We start from the raw sequence: 16,960 nt of genomic DNA on the forward strand, positions 1-16,960 counted from the left end.
GAATGCAGCGGGCCACGTGGGGTGGAGGGCTGGGGCCGCTGATCCTGTGGACCCACGGAGACAGGCTGGAAGAGCTGCGGGGAGGGGACCTACGGAGAGCTCTGTGAGTCCCAGTCAAGAGATGGAGCATCCACACCACCTTGGTTTAGTTGGGTGGCCTTTTCTAGCCTTAGATGGGGGAGGTGGGAGCCACTGTCCTTATTTCTCTACCTCCTGACCAGGCTGACCCTGGCCTGAGGCAGGAGAGGGGAACCTGGCTTAGCAAGCAGAATAAAGTCATTTCTCCCTCTGCACAGCCCCTCCCTGACTCTACCAGCCGAGGGCCCCTGGAAAAGCAGCTGTCCTCAGGGCTGGAGGTCACCGTGGGGTCAGATTGATTCTCCGGGTAGGGCACTGGCTCCAGGCTGTTAAGGTACTGCTAAACTCTGAATTCCCTGGTGAAATACCCATGCAAATTAAAGGTGGGTATTGGCTAAACTGCAGAAGGTACCTCACAGTGAGTCTAGAACCATCATCTGGCTTCCTTTCTGCCAAGCCTAGAAGATCTCCTGTACCTGTACCCCAGGACACTCAAGTGATCATGGGTGCCTTACCTATCAGAAGGGGCTGGACTCTCAGGAAATCCTGGGGAGAAGGGGCTTCCTCTGCTGTGGCCTGTTTACACCCCAAGTGCCTGCCCAGCTTCTGGCATGTTGTTAGAGGTGGAGCCTCGCATGAGCTGCATGTCAGAGCTGCCCAGACCAAGTTCCCCACGGGTCCCCACTTTCCCTCAGAAAGCCAGCGTTTTGGTGGGCGCTCCAGTTCCCCATCTAGCATATCAGAGAAGCTGTGAGCTTTGCCAGCCAGCTTCACTCTGGGGCACTTTTCTGTGGGTCTGGCAGCCTGTGCAGTCTGTCACAGCCTGGTGTTGTGGACGTGCAGGCCTGCGGGTGTCCTACCTGTCCCCCACATGGGAGCCTCGTCATCTTGCCTTCGAGTCCCAGCCCAGTTCCCCCATCCTGCCCCCCCTAGGGCCTGGGAGCTGCTTTCCTGTTTCATTTTGGGCAGGAAGAGTGAGGTCGTGTTATTCTTCCCCCTGCTGCCGGCTCAGGCTGTGGGAACGGTTCCCTGAATGCTTTCCTGTTTGATACCCTGTGTGTACAGTGCAGGGAACAGGGAGCGATGAGTAAGGCGTGGAGCGTGTGCGTGCTCTCATATCTCTGGCATAAGCACCCAGGTCTGGTGTGGGCATGGTGTCTCTGTGTCAGGCAGAGAGGAAAAAAGGGAGGGCAAGTAGCACTCCAAACCCTGGGACTCCATTAGGAGCAGGGCATCTGGTGGGTCTATTTTGCTTTACTGTGGACAGGCTAAGAGCTGGGAGCATCTGCTCAGCTTTTTGTCAGTGGCTAATTTTTTCATCATTTGCTCTCCATGGGGCATATTTTTGACTATGGAGAGGGCTGTGGTACCCTAGGGACTATCCTGTGCCTTAGAGGAAGCTAGGCATGAAACTCGTAGTGAGACTGGAAACTCCCTCATTAGTGCCTCTGCCAGAGAAACCTGGACTCAGGGAAGGCTACCTCATCCTCCCCTTTCTCCCTGTCTTTGCAATCTTCAGTACATTCTAGCAGCCCGGGGCAGACAAGGTGCTCAGAGTCTCAGCGCTCATCTGCTACAAAGAGGGCAAACATAAGGCAAACCTCTCTCCTGCCCTGCCCCAGACCTCTCCCCTGCTGGGGCTAAGACAGAAAAGAGCCAGGCACCCTGCAACAGCAGGAGGAAGGACACAGATGTCACCGTGGTGCAGAGGCCCCATCCTCTGACAAGAGAATCCTTTTGAATATAACAAAAACAGGTAGAACTAGGGAGCTCCGTAAGCTTTTTCAGGCTTGAAGAGAGGAAGGAATAATTGATTCAGGTCAGAAGGAGCATCCACCAAGGAATGGTGGGAACATAAAGAGGGAGGTGGGAGCTGTACCAACTCAAAGCCAGGAGGCAAGGAAGGCTGGCTGAAGCTGGGGACTAGATGGGTGAGGTGAGGCTCTCCAAGGAATGGAGGAAGACAAGGGCCTAGGGTATGACATGCCAAATCCAAGTGTCTGTACAGCTCCCAGGGGTTCCAGCAGGGCACACGGCAGCAATAGAAGGGAGTTTGGAGTTTTTTGGGTGAGTAGGCGGGGTGCCATCACAAAGACAGGACCCAAGAAGTAATAAACTCCTGTACACTTCTGTTCCATATTATAAATACACATTATATACAAAATAATGTTATAAAATGTAGAAAGGTCAGTGCTTCTGATTCTTAAATTACTGAAATACTAGACTCCAAAATAAACTACAAAAAAAAAAAAACCCAAAATAAAAACTCATATTATTCATTTCTGAAGACCAGCTTTGAGGGTGGTCTGGGGCAATAGTGGGCATGGGCAGAGCCCAGGCTCGAGGTCGTGGAGATGGGCTTGAGGGAGGAAAGGGTCCAGGCTGCCTCAGCACCTGATTTCCCCCTCAATGGAATTTCCAACAGACTGCCCCTAGTGCCCCAGTTAGGCCTGGCACCCTTGGCTGGTGGGAAGGGCAGACCCTCTGCCTGTCTGCTCACAGGAGCCCCCAGGTGCCCAGGGCCAGAGGGTGGTGGAGGCCAGGCAGACCGACATTCTTGCCCACAGGGCCTAGACCAGAGAGCCAGGCCCACATGCAGTGGTTGGAGGCATGGGGCAGAAAGCACTCCTCTCCCTTGAATACTCACCTCACCTGCTGGGCAAACCCTGCCAAGAGACACACCCAGTGGCTTTCTAGCCCACAGGAGGCCCTGCCCTCACTGGACCCCTCTCTTCTTTCTGATTTGGGCCCAACTGTCACCATGGAGCCTGGGCCAAAGGCACTTTTGGAAACACAGCTGCCAGTGGAGGCCACAGCAGCTCCAGGCCCCATGGGGCTACTGCCACTCTCTCTGGAAAACAGGCTGGAGCCCCAGAAGGAGCCCCCTGAAGGCCACTGCTGGCAGGGCAGGTCCCAGTGGCATCTCTCTCTTCCTCTGTTCCCTTGGCTGGTGCAGCTGCCAATCTGATGCCAGACAGACACCCAAAGGTGTGGAAGGGTATTGCATCTTTTGGCAAGTTCACAGTCTGTCTGGTTCCTGCCATTCCCTCCTCCTCCTGAGAGCAGCACGTTGCATATGAAAAACGTCCCATCCAGGATGCAATGTAAACAATGCAGAAGGAAGGTTTAGCCGCAGGGCCGAGCAGGGATGTCCAGGTAGGCTCCTGCCTTATACCTGGGAGCAAGCAGAGGCAGGGAAACAGATTACCCTGGGCATGCGCACTCCCTCCAGGCCCTCTCTGGGTCTCCCTGGGAGAAGCTGATGGGGTAGGCGAGGGCTAAGGCCAGGTGGGCAGTCCTTCCCTGTCTTTGGCTGAACACACACACAAGCCTGGGAGCTTGTGCTCAGGAGGTCAATGGAGAAAGCCAGTGGGAAGAGGTGGGAGAGGTGCAAGGGGTGAGGGCGGCTGGCAAGCAGTGCCGTGGCTGCCCAGCCCAGCACCAATACAGTAGGAAAGGAGCCACCATGGTTCCTGTTTCACGCCCTTTGTGGCAACAAAGCCAGCAGGGACCCAAGAGCCCACTGAACTTGGCCTGCCAAGGCAGGGTTTCCACCCACCCTTCAGGAATGGCCCATGGTGTTGAGAGTGACCAGGCCACTTTTCCACCCACGAAAGGCAGGGAGGACATGCTGGGAGGGAAGGTGAGCCCAGCACTCACCTCCGTGGCAATGACACATTCGTTCCTCTCCTCTGATATCAAACACACGGACTGGTACATGGAGTCCCTGGGGGAGCATATCGCTGATATCCGACACTCTGGCTTTTCACTGAGGGAACACAAGACAGACATGTGAGGGAGGGGTGGGAGAGGCTCAAGGGGAGGGAGGGTCCAGGAGAGCCAAAGGGCACCTGCAGTGGGGATTCTTGGGGAGGACACAGGGGCTGGAGGTGCTCACTGCTGGGCTGGTAGTGGGGGGCAGTTAGGAACAGGCCCCTAAGAGAGCTACAGGCCTCCCAACCTTAGCAGATGGGCCTGAGCCCTGTAAAAAGCCAGTGTTGCCACTAGAGGCAAGCCACACTGTGGAAAGACACAGTCACAAAAGACATACTAGGGACACTTGACGTGTGAATGAACAAATGAATGAATGGGAGGGAAGGACAAAGGACCCCTGGCAGAAATCCTACTGAAGGATCTTCCTGTCAATAACAAAACCCCAGCTGCTTAACTTCTTCCAGCCTAGCCTAGGAAGAGCCCAGGCAGAACCATGTCGGGCCAGTGGCCAGGCCCTGGGCTTCCAGGTGCTGCTCACCTGTGTAACCGCAGTGGCGCCTTCTCCCCTAAGCTCTTGTCACTGTGAGGAAATTTTCCTGGCATTGTCCCCCGCCCCAGCGGCCCTGGGGCCAGATTATAGTCCAGTGTGTGATTTTGCTGTTTGCCACAGTTGGACTTGTCCAGGCCACAATCCACTTCCAGCTCCTTCTTCTGGTTTGTGTTTTTAAGCTGGGCGGCAGGAATCAGGTTGTCCTTCTGGAAGTCTGACAAGTTGTTCATGGCCTCCCTGCTGCCATCGTCTGGCCGTCGAAGCCGCAGCTGCCGCACAGCCACTGCCACCATGCCCAGCAGCACCAGCAGCACCGCCAGCCCCACGCCCAGGGAGATGGCCACCCAGGGGAAGCTGGGTGGCAAGCTCACAGGAAACTCGCAGTGGCTGCCCACAAAGCCATAGGGGCAGTTGCACACAAAGGTGTCTGTGGATAGGTCAGTGTAGCAGGTGGCCCTGTTGAGGCAGGGACTCGAGGCACAGGCATCACTGGATGTCGGCACCTCACAGCGCCGGCCAGAGAAGCCGGCAGGGCAGGTGCACATGAACCCATTCTCCAGGTCGTGGCAAGTGCCACCATGGGCACAAGGGTTACGGGCACAGTCGCTGATGTGGCGTTCACAGTAGGTGCCCGTGAATCCAGGACGGCAGCGGCACATGCGGCTTGGACCTCGGTTCAGGCACTGGCCTCCTGTGAGGATGCATGAGACACAAGTCAGTGAGAGCCTGGGAGCCCCCTGGGGCAGGGGGTGGGAGCCCCACTCCAGGAATGCGCTCAGGCCCTTCTACCTCCACTTGCAGAGCCCACTGCAAAGAGAATCGCACAGTCAAGAGACCTGGAGTTTAGCATGACCCTGATTCTCTAGGCCTCAGTGGGCTCATGTATAAAAATGACTAGCATCGGCCAGGCGCGGTGTCTCACGCCTGTAATCCTAGCGCTTTGGGAGGCCGAGGTGGGTGGATCACCTGAGGTCAGGAGTTCAAGACCAGCCTGGCCATCATGGTGAAACCCCATCTTTTTTTTTTTTTTTGGTTTTGAGACAGAGTTTTGCTCTTGTTACTCAGGCTGGAGTGCAATGGCACAATCTCGGCTCACTGCAACCTCCGCCTCCTGGGTTTAGGCAATTCCCCTGCCTCAGCCTCTTGAGTAGCTGGGATTACAGGCACGCGCCACCATGCCCAGCTAATTTTTTGTATCTTTAGTAGAGATGGGGTTTCACCATGTTGACCAGGATGGTCTCGATCTCTTGACCTCGTGATCCACCCGCCTCGGCCTCCCAAAGTGCTGGGATTACAGGCGTGAGCCACTGCGCCTGGCCAAAACCCCATCTTTAAAAAAAAAAAAAAAAAAAGAAAAAAAATGACTAGCATCACGGCAAGGTGCGGGGTGGGTCACGCCTATAATCCTAGCACTTTGGGATGCCGAAGCAGGTGGATTGCCTGAGCTCAGGAGTTCCAGACCAACCTGGGCAACACAGTAAAACCTTGTCTCTACTAAAAATATACCAAAAAATTAGCCGGGTGTGGTGGCGTGCGCCCGTAGTCCCAGTTACTTGGGAGGCTGAGGCAGGAAAATTGATTGAACCTGGGAGGTAGAGGTTGCAGTGAGCCGAGATCGCACCATTGCATTCCAGCCTGGGTGACAAAGCAAGACTCTGTCTCAAAAAAAAAATAATAATAATGACTAGCATCTACAGAACTTTAACGTAGAATCAGACAGATAGGCTTGAGTTTGGACCTCAGCTGTCTCTCTCTCGTCTGAGATCTGACACTTGCTGCTTAATCATATCCCTAAGCCTCAGCTTCCCCATTTGTTAGACTGGAATAGAATGCTAGCTCCTTCATATGATAGCTAGGGACCGGGCGCGGTGGCTCACGCCTGTAATCCCAGCACTTTGGGAGGTCGAGGCCGGTGGATCACGAGGTCAAGAGATCGAGACCATCCTGGTCAACATGGTGAAACCCCGTCTCTACTAAAAATACAAAACATTAGCTGGGCATGGCGGTGCGTGCCTGTAATCCCAGCTACTCAGGAGGCTGAGGCAGGAGAATTGCCTGAACCCGGGAGGCGGAGGTTGCGGTGAGCCGAGATCGCGCCATTGCACTCCAGCCTGGGTAACAAGAACAAAACTCTGTCTCAAAAAAAAAAAAAAAAAAAAAAAAAAATATGATAGCTAGGAAGGTGCATGAAGGCAAGAGCCCATGCTTCCTATATAGTTAATGCTCACATAAGTACAATTATCATTGTTTTACTTCATCTTCACAACCACATGAAGGACAGAGAACAGATGTTACAGTTTCCCATTCAGTGATGGAGACATGGCAGCGCCAGGGGCTTCAGTGAGAGAGTAGACTCCCTCTCAGCCTGTCCCATTCCTCTCCTGCTCCTGAGCACTGCCTGCCTGCCTCACAGAGGGTCACCTGGGAGCCAGACAGACAGGATTATCAACAGGCTTTGTGCCTCAAAAGGTGAGAACATTTAAGATGCCTCATGCTACCTCAGGCTCTATCTGGGCATGGGGTAAGATGAGGCCTCCAGGAGCAGGTCCCTGAGGAGGAACACAAAGCCTCCAACATCCCTCTCCAGCTCAGGACTTCCTGGGGAGGGTCAGAGGCCACCCCAGCCGTTCTGACATGGTAATAGGAATGGAAGCTATGCAGGGTGCATACCACCCCTGCTCCTAAAGCCTGCGTGCTGCAATCTGCTCCTCTTCCACAGCCCCCCAGCTGATCAAGCAAGCTCTTTGCCCTCTGGAGCAGATGGGGAGCCAGAGTGACAGACAATGCCTCCATCCTCTCCTGACCCTCCCTCACCAGAAGGCTCTCTCAGCCCCAGGGCCAGTCCACCAGGTTAGCAGGGCAGCAGGACGCACCGTTGGCACAGGGGTTGCTGGTGCACCTGTCCACTTTCTTCTCGCAGTTGGAGCCAGTGAAGGTTGGGGGGCATTCACAAGCATAGCTGGCCCCCTGGTTGCGCTCCCGGCAGGAACCCCCATTGAAGCAGGGGGAGTCGGCGCAGCTCAAGGTGCTGTGTTCACAATGCACGCCATAGTAGCCTGGGGGACACAGGCAGTGGTAGCCATCCTCCTGGTCCTGCAGAGAGACCGTAAAGAGGCCAGAGTCAACCCCTGGGGAACAGGGAAGCGTGACTGGAGGCTGGGCTTCACCTGCCCACAATGCCTGTCCATGGCTGAACATCCACTGGCTGCCTAGGTTAGGGATGCCCCGACACTGTCTGACACCTCTGTCTTTCTGCGCTGGTCTGGGCCTCACCTTACAGCTGCCTCCATTGCGACAGGGGTTACTGTCACACTCGCTGAGTTCCAGCTCACAGTCCACACCGGTGTAGCCTGGGCGACAGCTGCAGGTGTAGCTTCGCTGCCCACTGTTAGAGCATGTTGCCCCATTCTTGCACGGGGAGTGGTGGGTGCAGTAGTTGAGATCTGCAGAGACAGGAACCAAGCAGCTAAGTAGGACCAGGGAATGCGCTCACATCCAGACTCCTTGCAGTCCATGCTTCCCCCATGTTTGGCTCAAAGATGCCTCAACTCAAAGTCTCCCAGGCCCAAACATCCTTCCTCCCCCACCAATGAAATCCTTCCTTCCTTCCTTCCTTTCTGTCTTCCTTTCCTTCCTGCCTGCCTTCCTTCTTTCCTTCCTTCCTTCCTTCCTCCCTCCCTCCCTCCCTTCCTCTCTCTTTCTTCTCTTCTCTTTCTCTCTCTCCCGCTCTCTTTCTTTCTTTTTTTAGACAGTCTCACTTTGTCACCCAGGCCGGAGTGCAGTGATGTGATATAGGCTCACTAAAACTTTCGCCTCCTGGGTTCAAGTGATTCTCATGCCACAGCCTTCTAAGTAGCTGGAATTACAGGCGTGCGCCACTGTGCCCGGTTAATATTTGTAATTTACATGGGTTTCACCAGGATGGCCAGGCTGGTCTTAAACTCCTGACTTCAAGTGATCTACCCACCCCAGCCTCCCAAAGTGCTTGGATTACAGGCCATTGCACCTGGCCTAAAATCATGTTTCTTAAAGCGCCTTGAATCACATATGACCAGTGCAGTCAACCAAAAGTGAAACAACACACTAGAACTGGAAGATGTCCTGCCAGGGAAACTCATAAACTGCCAACCCAAGTAGTATGAAGATAAGGAAGAGGAGGGGAGAGCAAGGCCACATGTCAGGGAGGAAGTCAGAAACAGTTCCATGGAGGAGGGGCAGCTGAGATAAGCCTGGAAGGAGGGATAAAATTTCAACAGGTAGAAATGGTAGCGGAGAGATGAGAGCCACCATAGGTAGTGATCAGACATTTTTTTTTTTTTTTGAGACGGAGTTTCGCTCTTGTTACCCAGGCTGGAGTGCAATGGCACAGTCTTGGCTCACCGTAACCTCCACCTCCTGGGTTCAGGCAATTCTCCTGCCTCAGCCTCCTGAGTAGCTGGGATTACAGGCACTCACCACCATGCCCAGCTAATTTTTTGTAGTTTTAGTAGAGACGGGGTTTCATCATGTTGACCAGGATGGTCTGTCGATCTCTTGACCTCGTGATCCACCCGCCTTGGCCTCCCAAAGTGCTGGGATTACAGGAGTGAGCCACCATGCCTGGCTCAGATCAGACATTTTTTAAAGGAAGAAGTGTTACAAGGGTATTTTGAAATATAAGTGTTTGTTTTTTTTATTTGGGAAGGACAGGGAGGGAGAACCAGACAGAGTAAATATAGGGCCTGCAAGTGCTGTGTTTGCATATGATGAATATATGACTGTGTCACCTGGGAGCAAATATGGTGGAGAGAGAAGAGAATAAGCAGGAACCAGGTGTGTGAGTGTTGGGGTGGGAGTGGTAGTAAAGGGACAGACACACACACACAACACAGGGACTGAATCCCAAGCCCCTTGCTGACAGCAAGTCAGGGCCTAGGCAATTTCTCTCCATCCTGGCAAGGCCCCTGTCCACCCTACTCAGGCCTGTGCTGGTGTCTCTGGGCAGCAGGTGCACCCATTTGATCCTGAAAATGGGAGGCCCAGGCTGCAGCTGGCTACCAGGATGCAGGAAAAAAGGCTTCCTCCTCCCCTAAAGTTGGGACTGAAAGGCCCCTATATAGCCAGAGAGTGACTACCCCTAGACACCAGGTAGAGACCACATGGGCTCAGGCAGCTGGCTTGCAAGTGCAATTGGGTAAGAGCAGGGAGCCCATTTGTGCCGCATCAAAAAGTCGGTTAGATGCCACTCGGCCCAGAGGCCCAGCTCAACCACAGCCTCAGGTGGCCAGTAAGCACACCCCACCAGACAGCTGTTTAGGGGAAAGCTGCTCAAACAGCCCTGGAAGGTAAGCAAACACTCAGGGGGTTAATAGGTAACTACGGGGTAGAAAGAGGAACTGAGCCAGGCATCCCTCTCTGGCCTTGCTAGGATTTATGAGTGCAACCTCCAGGCTGCCGACCTGTCACCTTCCTGGCTTCTTCAGCCACCCTGGCTCCATCACCCACCCACCCCCTGCACCTGGAGAAGAAGGACCCACAACCTCATTCTAGACCAGTTGTAAAGATCCTTAAAAGACCCAAGATCCTTGGAAGATCATGGGAAAGCCAAATCTGCAGTCGCCGAGTAAGAAGGATCCAGGCGACAAATCTGATTTCCACGCCCCCGCCCCATCTTTCCCACCCACTCCGCATCTTCTCTTCACCCTGACTTACCTTGGTCACAAAACAGGCCTCCCCAGCCCTCATTACAAGTGCATTGCCAGGGAATGCTGCAGGTGCCGTGGCGACAGCCATTGTGGGGGATGCATTCATTGCAGAGGCGGCCCTGCCAGCCTGGCCGGCAGCTGGGGAACAGGAGAGAGGCAGAGTGAGGTGAAAGGCCCAGGCCAAGGGGGGGCTCCCACTCACCACTTCCTATCCCCTACTCACAGGCACTCTGCTGGCTTGCTGCAGTAGCCATTCTGTTCATGACAGCCCAAAAGACAGATAGCTAAGGGAAGAACACAGAGCTGGGTGAGGCTGGGATGCCAAGGACTCTGGAGCCCCATTCTCCCCTGCTGGCCCTGGGGGTCCCCCAGCTCTTCTGGACCCACTTCCTACTCCTGGCCTCCAAAAGGAGTCCTGAGTATCTTAAAGTGAAACAATGGCACAGGGAAGGAGAAGCCAAGCTGGATGGAATGTCATGATGGGGTTCCTGCGGGCTTTGGCACAATGGGAGGAGTGCTGGGAAGAGAGAGGAGGTCTGGAGCCAAGCCCACCCTCAGCACCCCTAGGTGTCCCTGAGGCCCAGCTAGTAAGAGGCCCAGACCTCTCTTCAAGGGAGGCAAGCTGTGACCAAGAAACTCCATTGTGTTTGCTCAGGGGACCCGCCCCTTTTACACAGGTGGGAGCTTGGCTGCTTACGCTGCTGGCAGTATTCCCCAGTCCAACCGGGCAGGCAGGACAAGTTGCCATCTGGCTGGCACACGTAGTGGCCGAAGTGGTCATTGCGCTTCTTGCACAGGCGGGAACAGTTGTCTCCATAGTAGTTGTCACTGCAGATGACCCGGTAAGAGTAGCGCAGCCTTGTGAGAGTGCTGGTTTGCTCATCGAATAACCAGTTCTGACCCACAGCTAGGGAGCCCTGGATGGCGATCTTGCTGATGAGTGCATCTGATGGCAAGGCCTCTGAGGGGGCAGAGGGTCAGGTCAGGGAAGGGCCGCCAGTCCCCAAGGGTGCCGGTGATGGCTGGCCAATGGCCTTCTTGGCTGTGATGATGGTGATCAGCCAACAAATCAGCCCATTTATCCAAATGACCCCCACCTGCCAGCAGGATCAGGCTAGAGGGACCCAGAGTCCCCCTCCGTAGCTGCCCTGTGTGAGTGTGCATGTGCAGGGGGCCTGATAGTATTCAAAAAGGGGACAATAGAAGGATGTTAAGATATCCCGGGGTCTAGGAGGCAGATAGGGAGGGGAAAGAGGAAAAGAGGTCAAAATGGAAAAAAGAAAAAAAAAAAAGAAAGAAAAGCTCTTCAGGCAGAGGAGGACCCTGGGAGCAGGGGGTCCTTTGGTGCCCATTCAGGGGTTCTGCCTCCAGAGGTGGGTAATGGTTTTCTTTTTTCCTTTTCAAAGTGAGAATTGTTGTGCTGCTGAAATATCCTTTTCCTCTGTGTCAGAACAACATCCCAAAGCCATTATTCCCTTTCCAAAGGAGCGGAATTCGCGAAAGGTGTAAAATACAGGAAGGGGCCCGTCAGCGGCGCTGGCAGCTTCAGCCTTTCTCACCGCCGTACTCCCCGCGTTCCCACGCCAAAAATAACCCGCAGGAAACGCAATTGTGCTCGGAGTCCAGGCAGCGAGCGGAATCCGAGCGTCCAGCGCGGGGCGCAGCTCCAGGCCAAGCTAAGCGTCCTGCCTCCCACCCCCAAGCCCGCACTTCCCCCGCCTAGAACAGATTAACTCTTTCGGCACTGCGCCGTGTCGCCCCCCTGTGGCGGCGGAGCGAGCTACTCACCTGGCCGCAGGTCGTCTCCTGGCGCGTGCCAAGCTTCGATGATGAGTGAGAAGGTACCCTGGGAAAGGGGGTGGGGGAACGGAGAGATGGCAAGATGAGCAAGCGGGAAGAGGCGGGGGTGCCTTGCAGCAGCCGGTTTCATTAATCTAATTGCAGGATTCAGTTACTGCGCCCGGGTCAACATAACGGGTCTGCGTACAGTGTGGCGCTAGAGCAGGGAAGGCGAGAGGAGAACCCCCGGTAGAGGGAGAGTTAAGGGATGGGAGAGTGTAAGTGAGAGCCACCGGAGGAGGGGGTGGGAGGGTACCGCACCAAAGTGGTAGGTAATGAAAGTCGTGTCCCAAGAGCTGGGGAACGGAGGGCATAAACTGGGAAGACGGAGACTGGTGAGAGCCTTCTCTGGGATCAGGTCCCAGGAGAGAGTCGGGAAGAAAGAGCCAGGAGAGAATGTACCCTGGGCTTTTGGGGGTGGGGGGTATGTGTGTAAGGAAATCTGGGGAGAGGGCTTTGGTCCCAGGGCGCCTCCTCTCTCGGCTTCTGCGACCTCCCAGTGCGCCCAGGCTGTGCTCACCGGCCAGGTGAAGTTGAAGGGCAGTTGGAGAGGGTTGCGCCCCCCGCCGCTACTGTCGTCCCGGACAGCGAAGGAGTTGGTGCCCAAAACCGGCGTCGAGACGCTCCCGAAGGTGCAGGGTCCAGGCGAGACGACTGCCTGGAAGTGCTTAAGGCAGACGCGGAAGAAAGTCCGGCAGCCAGGCTCGCACGGCCGCCCACTGGCCAGTACGCCACGCTCGTTGACGAACTCCTGCAGCTGCAGCTGGAAAACGCCGGAGCCGGCCGCGCGCTATTGCCCAAGGACCGAGGGAAGGAGAGAGGGGACCGGTCAGCTCAGCTGGCGCCCGGGGCTCAGGCCCAGAGCGCGGCAGAGGGGGCGGAGAGGGCGCGGGACGTGTTACCTGCTGCCAAAGTGCCACCAGCAGCAGTAGCGCCCAGCCACAGGCGCTCCGGGACGCTGCCGCCATCCCCTGGGGCGTCGCTCTCTCCACCCGCGGGCCCTGAATCTGGCTCTGTTCGCGAAGCCGCTTTCCTGCGCGTCAGCCAGCCGCGGGGGTCCCAGAAAAGACGCGCTCCTCTCAGGACGCTGCTCCCCACTGGCCTCCTCGCTAGCTCTGCAGAAGCTGCCGCGGTAGGTAATCCAGGTGACGGCGGCTGGGCGGCGGCTGGCCGCGCCGAGAACGCGTCTTCGGGTTAATCCTGGGGCTGCAAGCGGGCTAGTGCCGGGGTACGCTGCACCGAGGCGGCTGGGGCTGCGGCTCTTGGCCTCCGGTTCCCGGCCTGCGCGCAGCGCCGCTACTGAAACCTGCGCGCTTGGGAGCCTTCCTTATATACATTGGCTCCTCTCCTCGCCGCCTGTCACTCAGACTCATGGTCATTCTCCCCTCCCCTCCCGGCCTCTAGCTGCTACAGTCCCAGCGCCGCCCGGAGGGGGCCTCCGCCCCCCGCCGCTCCCCCCTCCCCGCCAGCCGGTCGGGCGCAGGTCCCCGCCCCTCCGTGCAGCTCCCAACCTCTAGATCCCCCAGCTCTGCGTGTGCCGAGGTGACCAGTTCTCCGTGATGGAGTGGTTAAGGTCTGAGACCCTAGCCGTGGGAGGATAGAGGGGTTGGCTGGCAATGGGGCGGGAGGTGAGTGGGTGGTTCCGGGATGGTCTTGGGGGCGGAGACACTAGGGAGTCCCCGTAGGCTGTGCGTCCGCAGGAGGCGTTAGTTACCTAGTGTCCTCAAGCAGGTAAAAAGAACTTAAGCCCGGAATTCGAAAACCAGCGCCGGGAAAATCCGATCTCCTTTTCCTTCCTGGAGCCTCAGGAACCCTGGTCTCACCGGCCCCCAACCTAAGAGTGCCCACCTACCACGCATCCCCAGCGCAGCAGGGAGTCCAGCGGAAGCGTTAACCTCTCCGTGGCTACTCTGAGCAAGGCTAGGGGCCAAGGGTCTAAGACTCGAGGCCCTCTCTGTGCACCTGTTGGGTCCCTCTCTAGCGGTGGGGGCGTGCCCAGCGCGTGCCTTCTCCCTTCTGTCCCCTGCCAGGGTTTGGCGCGTGCCAGAGACCCAGACGGGTGGCCACTGTGGTGGGGGAGGGCGGGGCGTGGTCCCGGAGGTAGGAAGGGGGGGCGCGTCCTCAGCTGTATGGTAATGAGATTCTGGTCCCGCCTCCAGCGCGTCCCCTCACCTGGGTCCCGCTTCATTTCCTGCGCCCACTGCCTCCCCCCACCCCAACAGCACCAAGCCCCCGGCAACGCCCTGTCTCTCCGCTGGGGCAAGGAGGAACTCTCTTGACGCCAGAGTTGGCTCAGGCCACTGGAGAATCAAGGTGAGGAACTGAGGCCGGGTCGGCCCAGGTCCTCGCCTCATAAGGCGGGATGTGGGGTGGAACTGGAGCCGTGCGGAGTTGTATGAGTTTCAGGCGGCTTCACAAGTCTCGCCCGCGAGGGTCCCCCGGGTGGCCCTATTCCTCCAAGCCGCAGCGGCGCAGCTGCTTTCTCGGAACCCGGCGTGATCCCTGGAGGCTGCAGACCGGGGAGGGCCGACTTCTCCCAGTCTCCGGGGTGCCGGAGAGCTCTCTCTTTGCGACGCCGAGGGTGGCGGGGGCCCTGTGGCTTCAGCTGTCAGCCCGTCCGCGAGGTGATGGCTGTAGTCGGGGCGATAAGATCAGCGCAGGCGGGAGCCGGGACGCAGCGCGAACCCGAGGGAGGCGGTAAGGGTGGGGGCGCGGCGGGGAGCCCAACAGCTGCCAATGCCGAGCATGGTCTGATTTTTTTTTGACTTGGGTGGTGGTGGTGGAGGACTGGGGGGCGGATAGGGGGAAAGGATGAGAAACAAGAGGTTGGGAGCGTGGGTTGGGGGAGGGGCGAGGTGAGGAGACGGGCTCCGGGGTCCCCCACGCACGGCCACCCCTCCCAGCCACCATCTGGCGCGAGCGGGTTGGCGTGGGGAACCGAGGTGGGGCGGGGGCGGCAGATGGGCCCAGGCTGCGCTCGGGAGTTAATGTAGGTTATGGGCAGGCGGAGTCCCAGGCCCGAGGGAGGGGGAGCCCGGGGCGTGCCTCCCGGGGATCCTGGCAAGTGGGCTTCAAGATCTTCTCTCCGCCCATACTCTATGAATCTCTGGACCTGCCTCTCTAGGTTGCCAGCGGGTGCTCCTTGCTCTCCTCCAAGCTGACATCCAGCCTTACCTAGCCCTGTGCGCTCTCAACTCCAAATCCTGGCCAGGGAGTTAATAAAAACATCCTCCTTTTCTGGAGCTGGTCCTGCATACCTGACCCTCAAGGGAGACATCTAGTCCCACACAAGGCATCTCTCCCAATACTGGAAAATCTGGAATATTCTCTACCCTCCTACACGCCCAGACTAATGTGCCCAAAAGTACTTTGCAAATTATCAAGGACCGAACAAAGTTGGGATTATTGTCTTCAGAAAGGCGAAACCCAGGGGATCCCAGAGATCTTTTAGGCTCTGACCAGAAGAGGAAATAGTTAAATTCTCAGTATCAGAAGACATTCATGAAACACCTGTTTGCTGAGGCGCTGTCCCAGAAGTGCATTCCCGGCCTGGGACACTGCCTCCCTTGGTCCCGAGTATCTACAAGCGCTCCCACGTGCTGCTGTCGAGCTTTGCCCCCATTTGCTGAGCAGGAGAGGGTCAGGCTGCGGGTGGGGAGCCCAGTGCGAAGGCCGCAGGTGTTTCTCTCCGCCCCACAGCTGGGTTTGCGCCTCCCTTCTTCTCCCACTCGGGACTTTCGGACTTGCTGGCTGAAGAACGCTACATGCGTCTTCCTGGGGGCTCACAGGAGCAGGAGGTTTAGAGGCGATGGGAGGCCACCGATCACCGTGGGGCTGGAACCCCTTCGAAGTCGGCTGCCCTTGCCCCTGTTGCAGACGCTCTACAACACCATGGAAAGGGTGCACAGAGAGCCCCAGGGTCCCAACGACCTGCCCTGCCACAGACCTTTTGCAGGCCCAGGGTTCCTCAATCCGACCCGCACCGTCAACACTGCCCAGCGTCAGAAGTGGGTGCAAGGTCTAGGCCTGGCTTCACGAAAGGCCCACCGCCTCTGCCCCTAGAGACCTTCTGCTTCTACTGTCCCCCTACACTTGGCCATTGCATTGCGCACAGTCCCCCAGCCAAAAGAACCGGCACGGAGGGCCAGGAAACTTCAAAGTCGCCTTCCAGCGGTGTCCCCATGCTGACCCCGGGTTATGGGGGTGCGACAGGAGCCTCGTAGAGCCTCGGGACTCCTTCCCTTAGCATCGTCTCCGTGCCCTTCCCAGGGCCTCAGGCGCAGCTCAGAGGCCTTCAGCGCAGTTTTACCTCTCCTCTCTCCAACCCCCTCCCAGGGGACGGCGCTCTCCGTGGGGCACACTGCACCTGGGTAGGATTGTGATGGGGGCCGGGCCACCTTGCCCGCTGGGCAGGCCAGGGGCGGGGAAGCAGGCCTGGCTTGGGCGGGGCACTTAAGCCTTGAGGGGCGCCGATGCGGTCGCTGCGGAGAAGGGGCCACGTGCAGGGAGCGGCGGCCGGGGAGCTGCACAGAAGGCGTGGAGATTTGCAAACTGTTGCTGCCACATGGCTGCTCCATTCGATCCATTCACATTGAAATGAGGCCGGCGCGTGCCTCATCTGCCGCAGGGCGCTGCCACGCGTCAGCCCGGCCCGCCGCGTGCCAACTGGGGCAGTGGGGCTGGCAGAGCCTGGCAGCCGTGGGGGCGCAGCCCGGGCCCTGCGGCTAGGAGAGTGTTGGGGGAGGGAGTCGAGCTACCCTAGCCACTTCGGCGCCTCAGTTTCGAGGACCTTGGCCCTACAATTCGGAGTGAGCTGGCGAGAAAGGCCCAGGACATGGATTTCAGAGGGGGGCCGGGATCGATGCCGCCGCTCCCCGCAGATGCGCCCCGGCAGGGCTACTCTCCATCTGCCGCTGCTCGCACCTGCCGGTCAATAAATCGATTTTACAATTTAATGCAGCAGCTTCCCGCCCGCCTGAGACAGATGCCGCAGCAGAACTACCTCCGCCCTCGCCCCTCCCGAGGGGCGCCAGCGGTTAGGGACGGGATTCCCGCTCAGCGGGCGGTGCCCTGCGTGGCCTCCTTCACCTCTCCC

The 16,960-nt window shown here is 57.5% G+C and overlaps 1 protein-coding gene across 1 annotated transcript; it reads right to left on the reverse strand.

The window, feature by feature from the left end:
• Window positions 1-228: 228 nt before the first annotated feature.
• On the reverse strand, window positions 229-13,296 carry DLL4 (delta like canonical Notch ligand 4). The gene is made up of 11 exons (XM_032251274.1): window positions 12,768-13,296; window positions 12,386-12,655; window positions 11,815-11,872; window positions 10,724-10,987; window positions 10,250-10,310; window positions 10,034-10,164; window positions 7,616-7,785; window positions 7,216-7,435; window positions 4,331-5,033; window positions 3,739-3,847; window positions 229-3,253 (listed from the first exon to the last, which is right to left on the reverse strand). Exons 1-11 carry the CDS (start codon window positions 12,831-12,833, stop codon window positions 3,248-3,250), a joined length of 2,058 nt encoding a protein of 685 aa, XP_032107165.1. The 5' UTR covers window positions 12,834-13,296; the 3' UTR covers window positions 229-3,247.
• Window positions 13,297-16,960: the final 3,664 nt, after the last annotated feature.

This window comes from Sapajus apella, unplaced genomic scaffold, assembly GCF_009761245.1.
Source record: "Sapajus apella isolate SASKATOON/1434 unplaced genomic scaffold, GSC_monkey_1.0 scaffold74, whole genome shotgun sequence".
Taxonomy (NCBI): domain Eukaryota; kingdom Metazoa; phylum Chordata; class Mammalia; order Primates; family Cebidae; genus Sapajus; species Sapajus apella.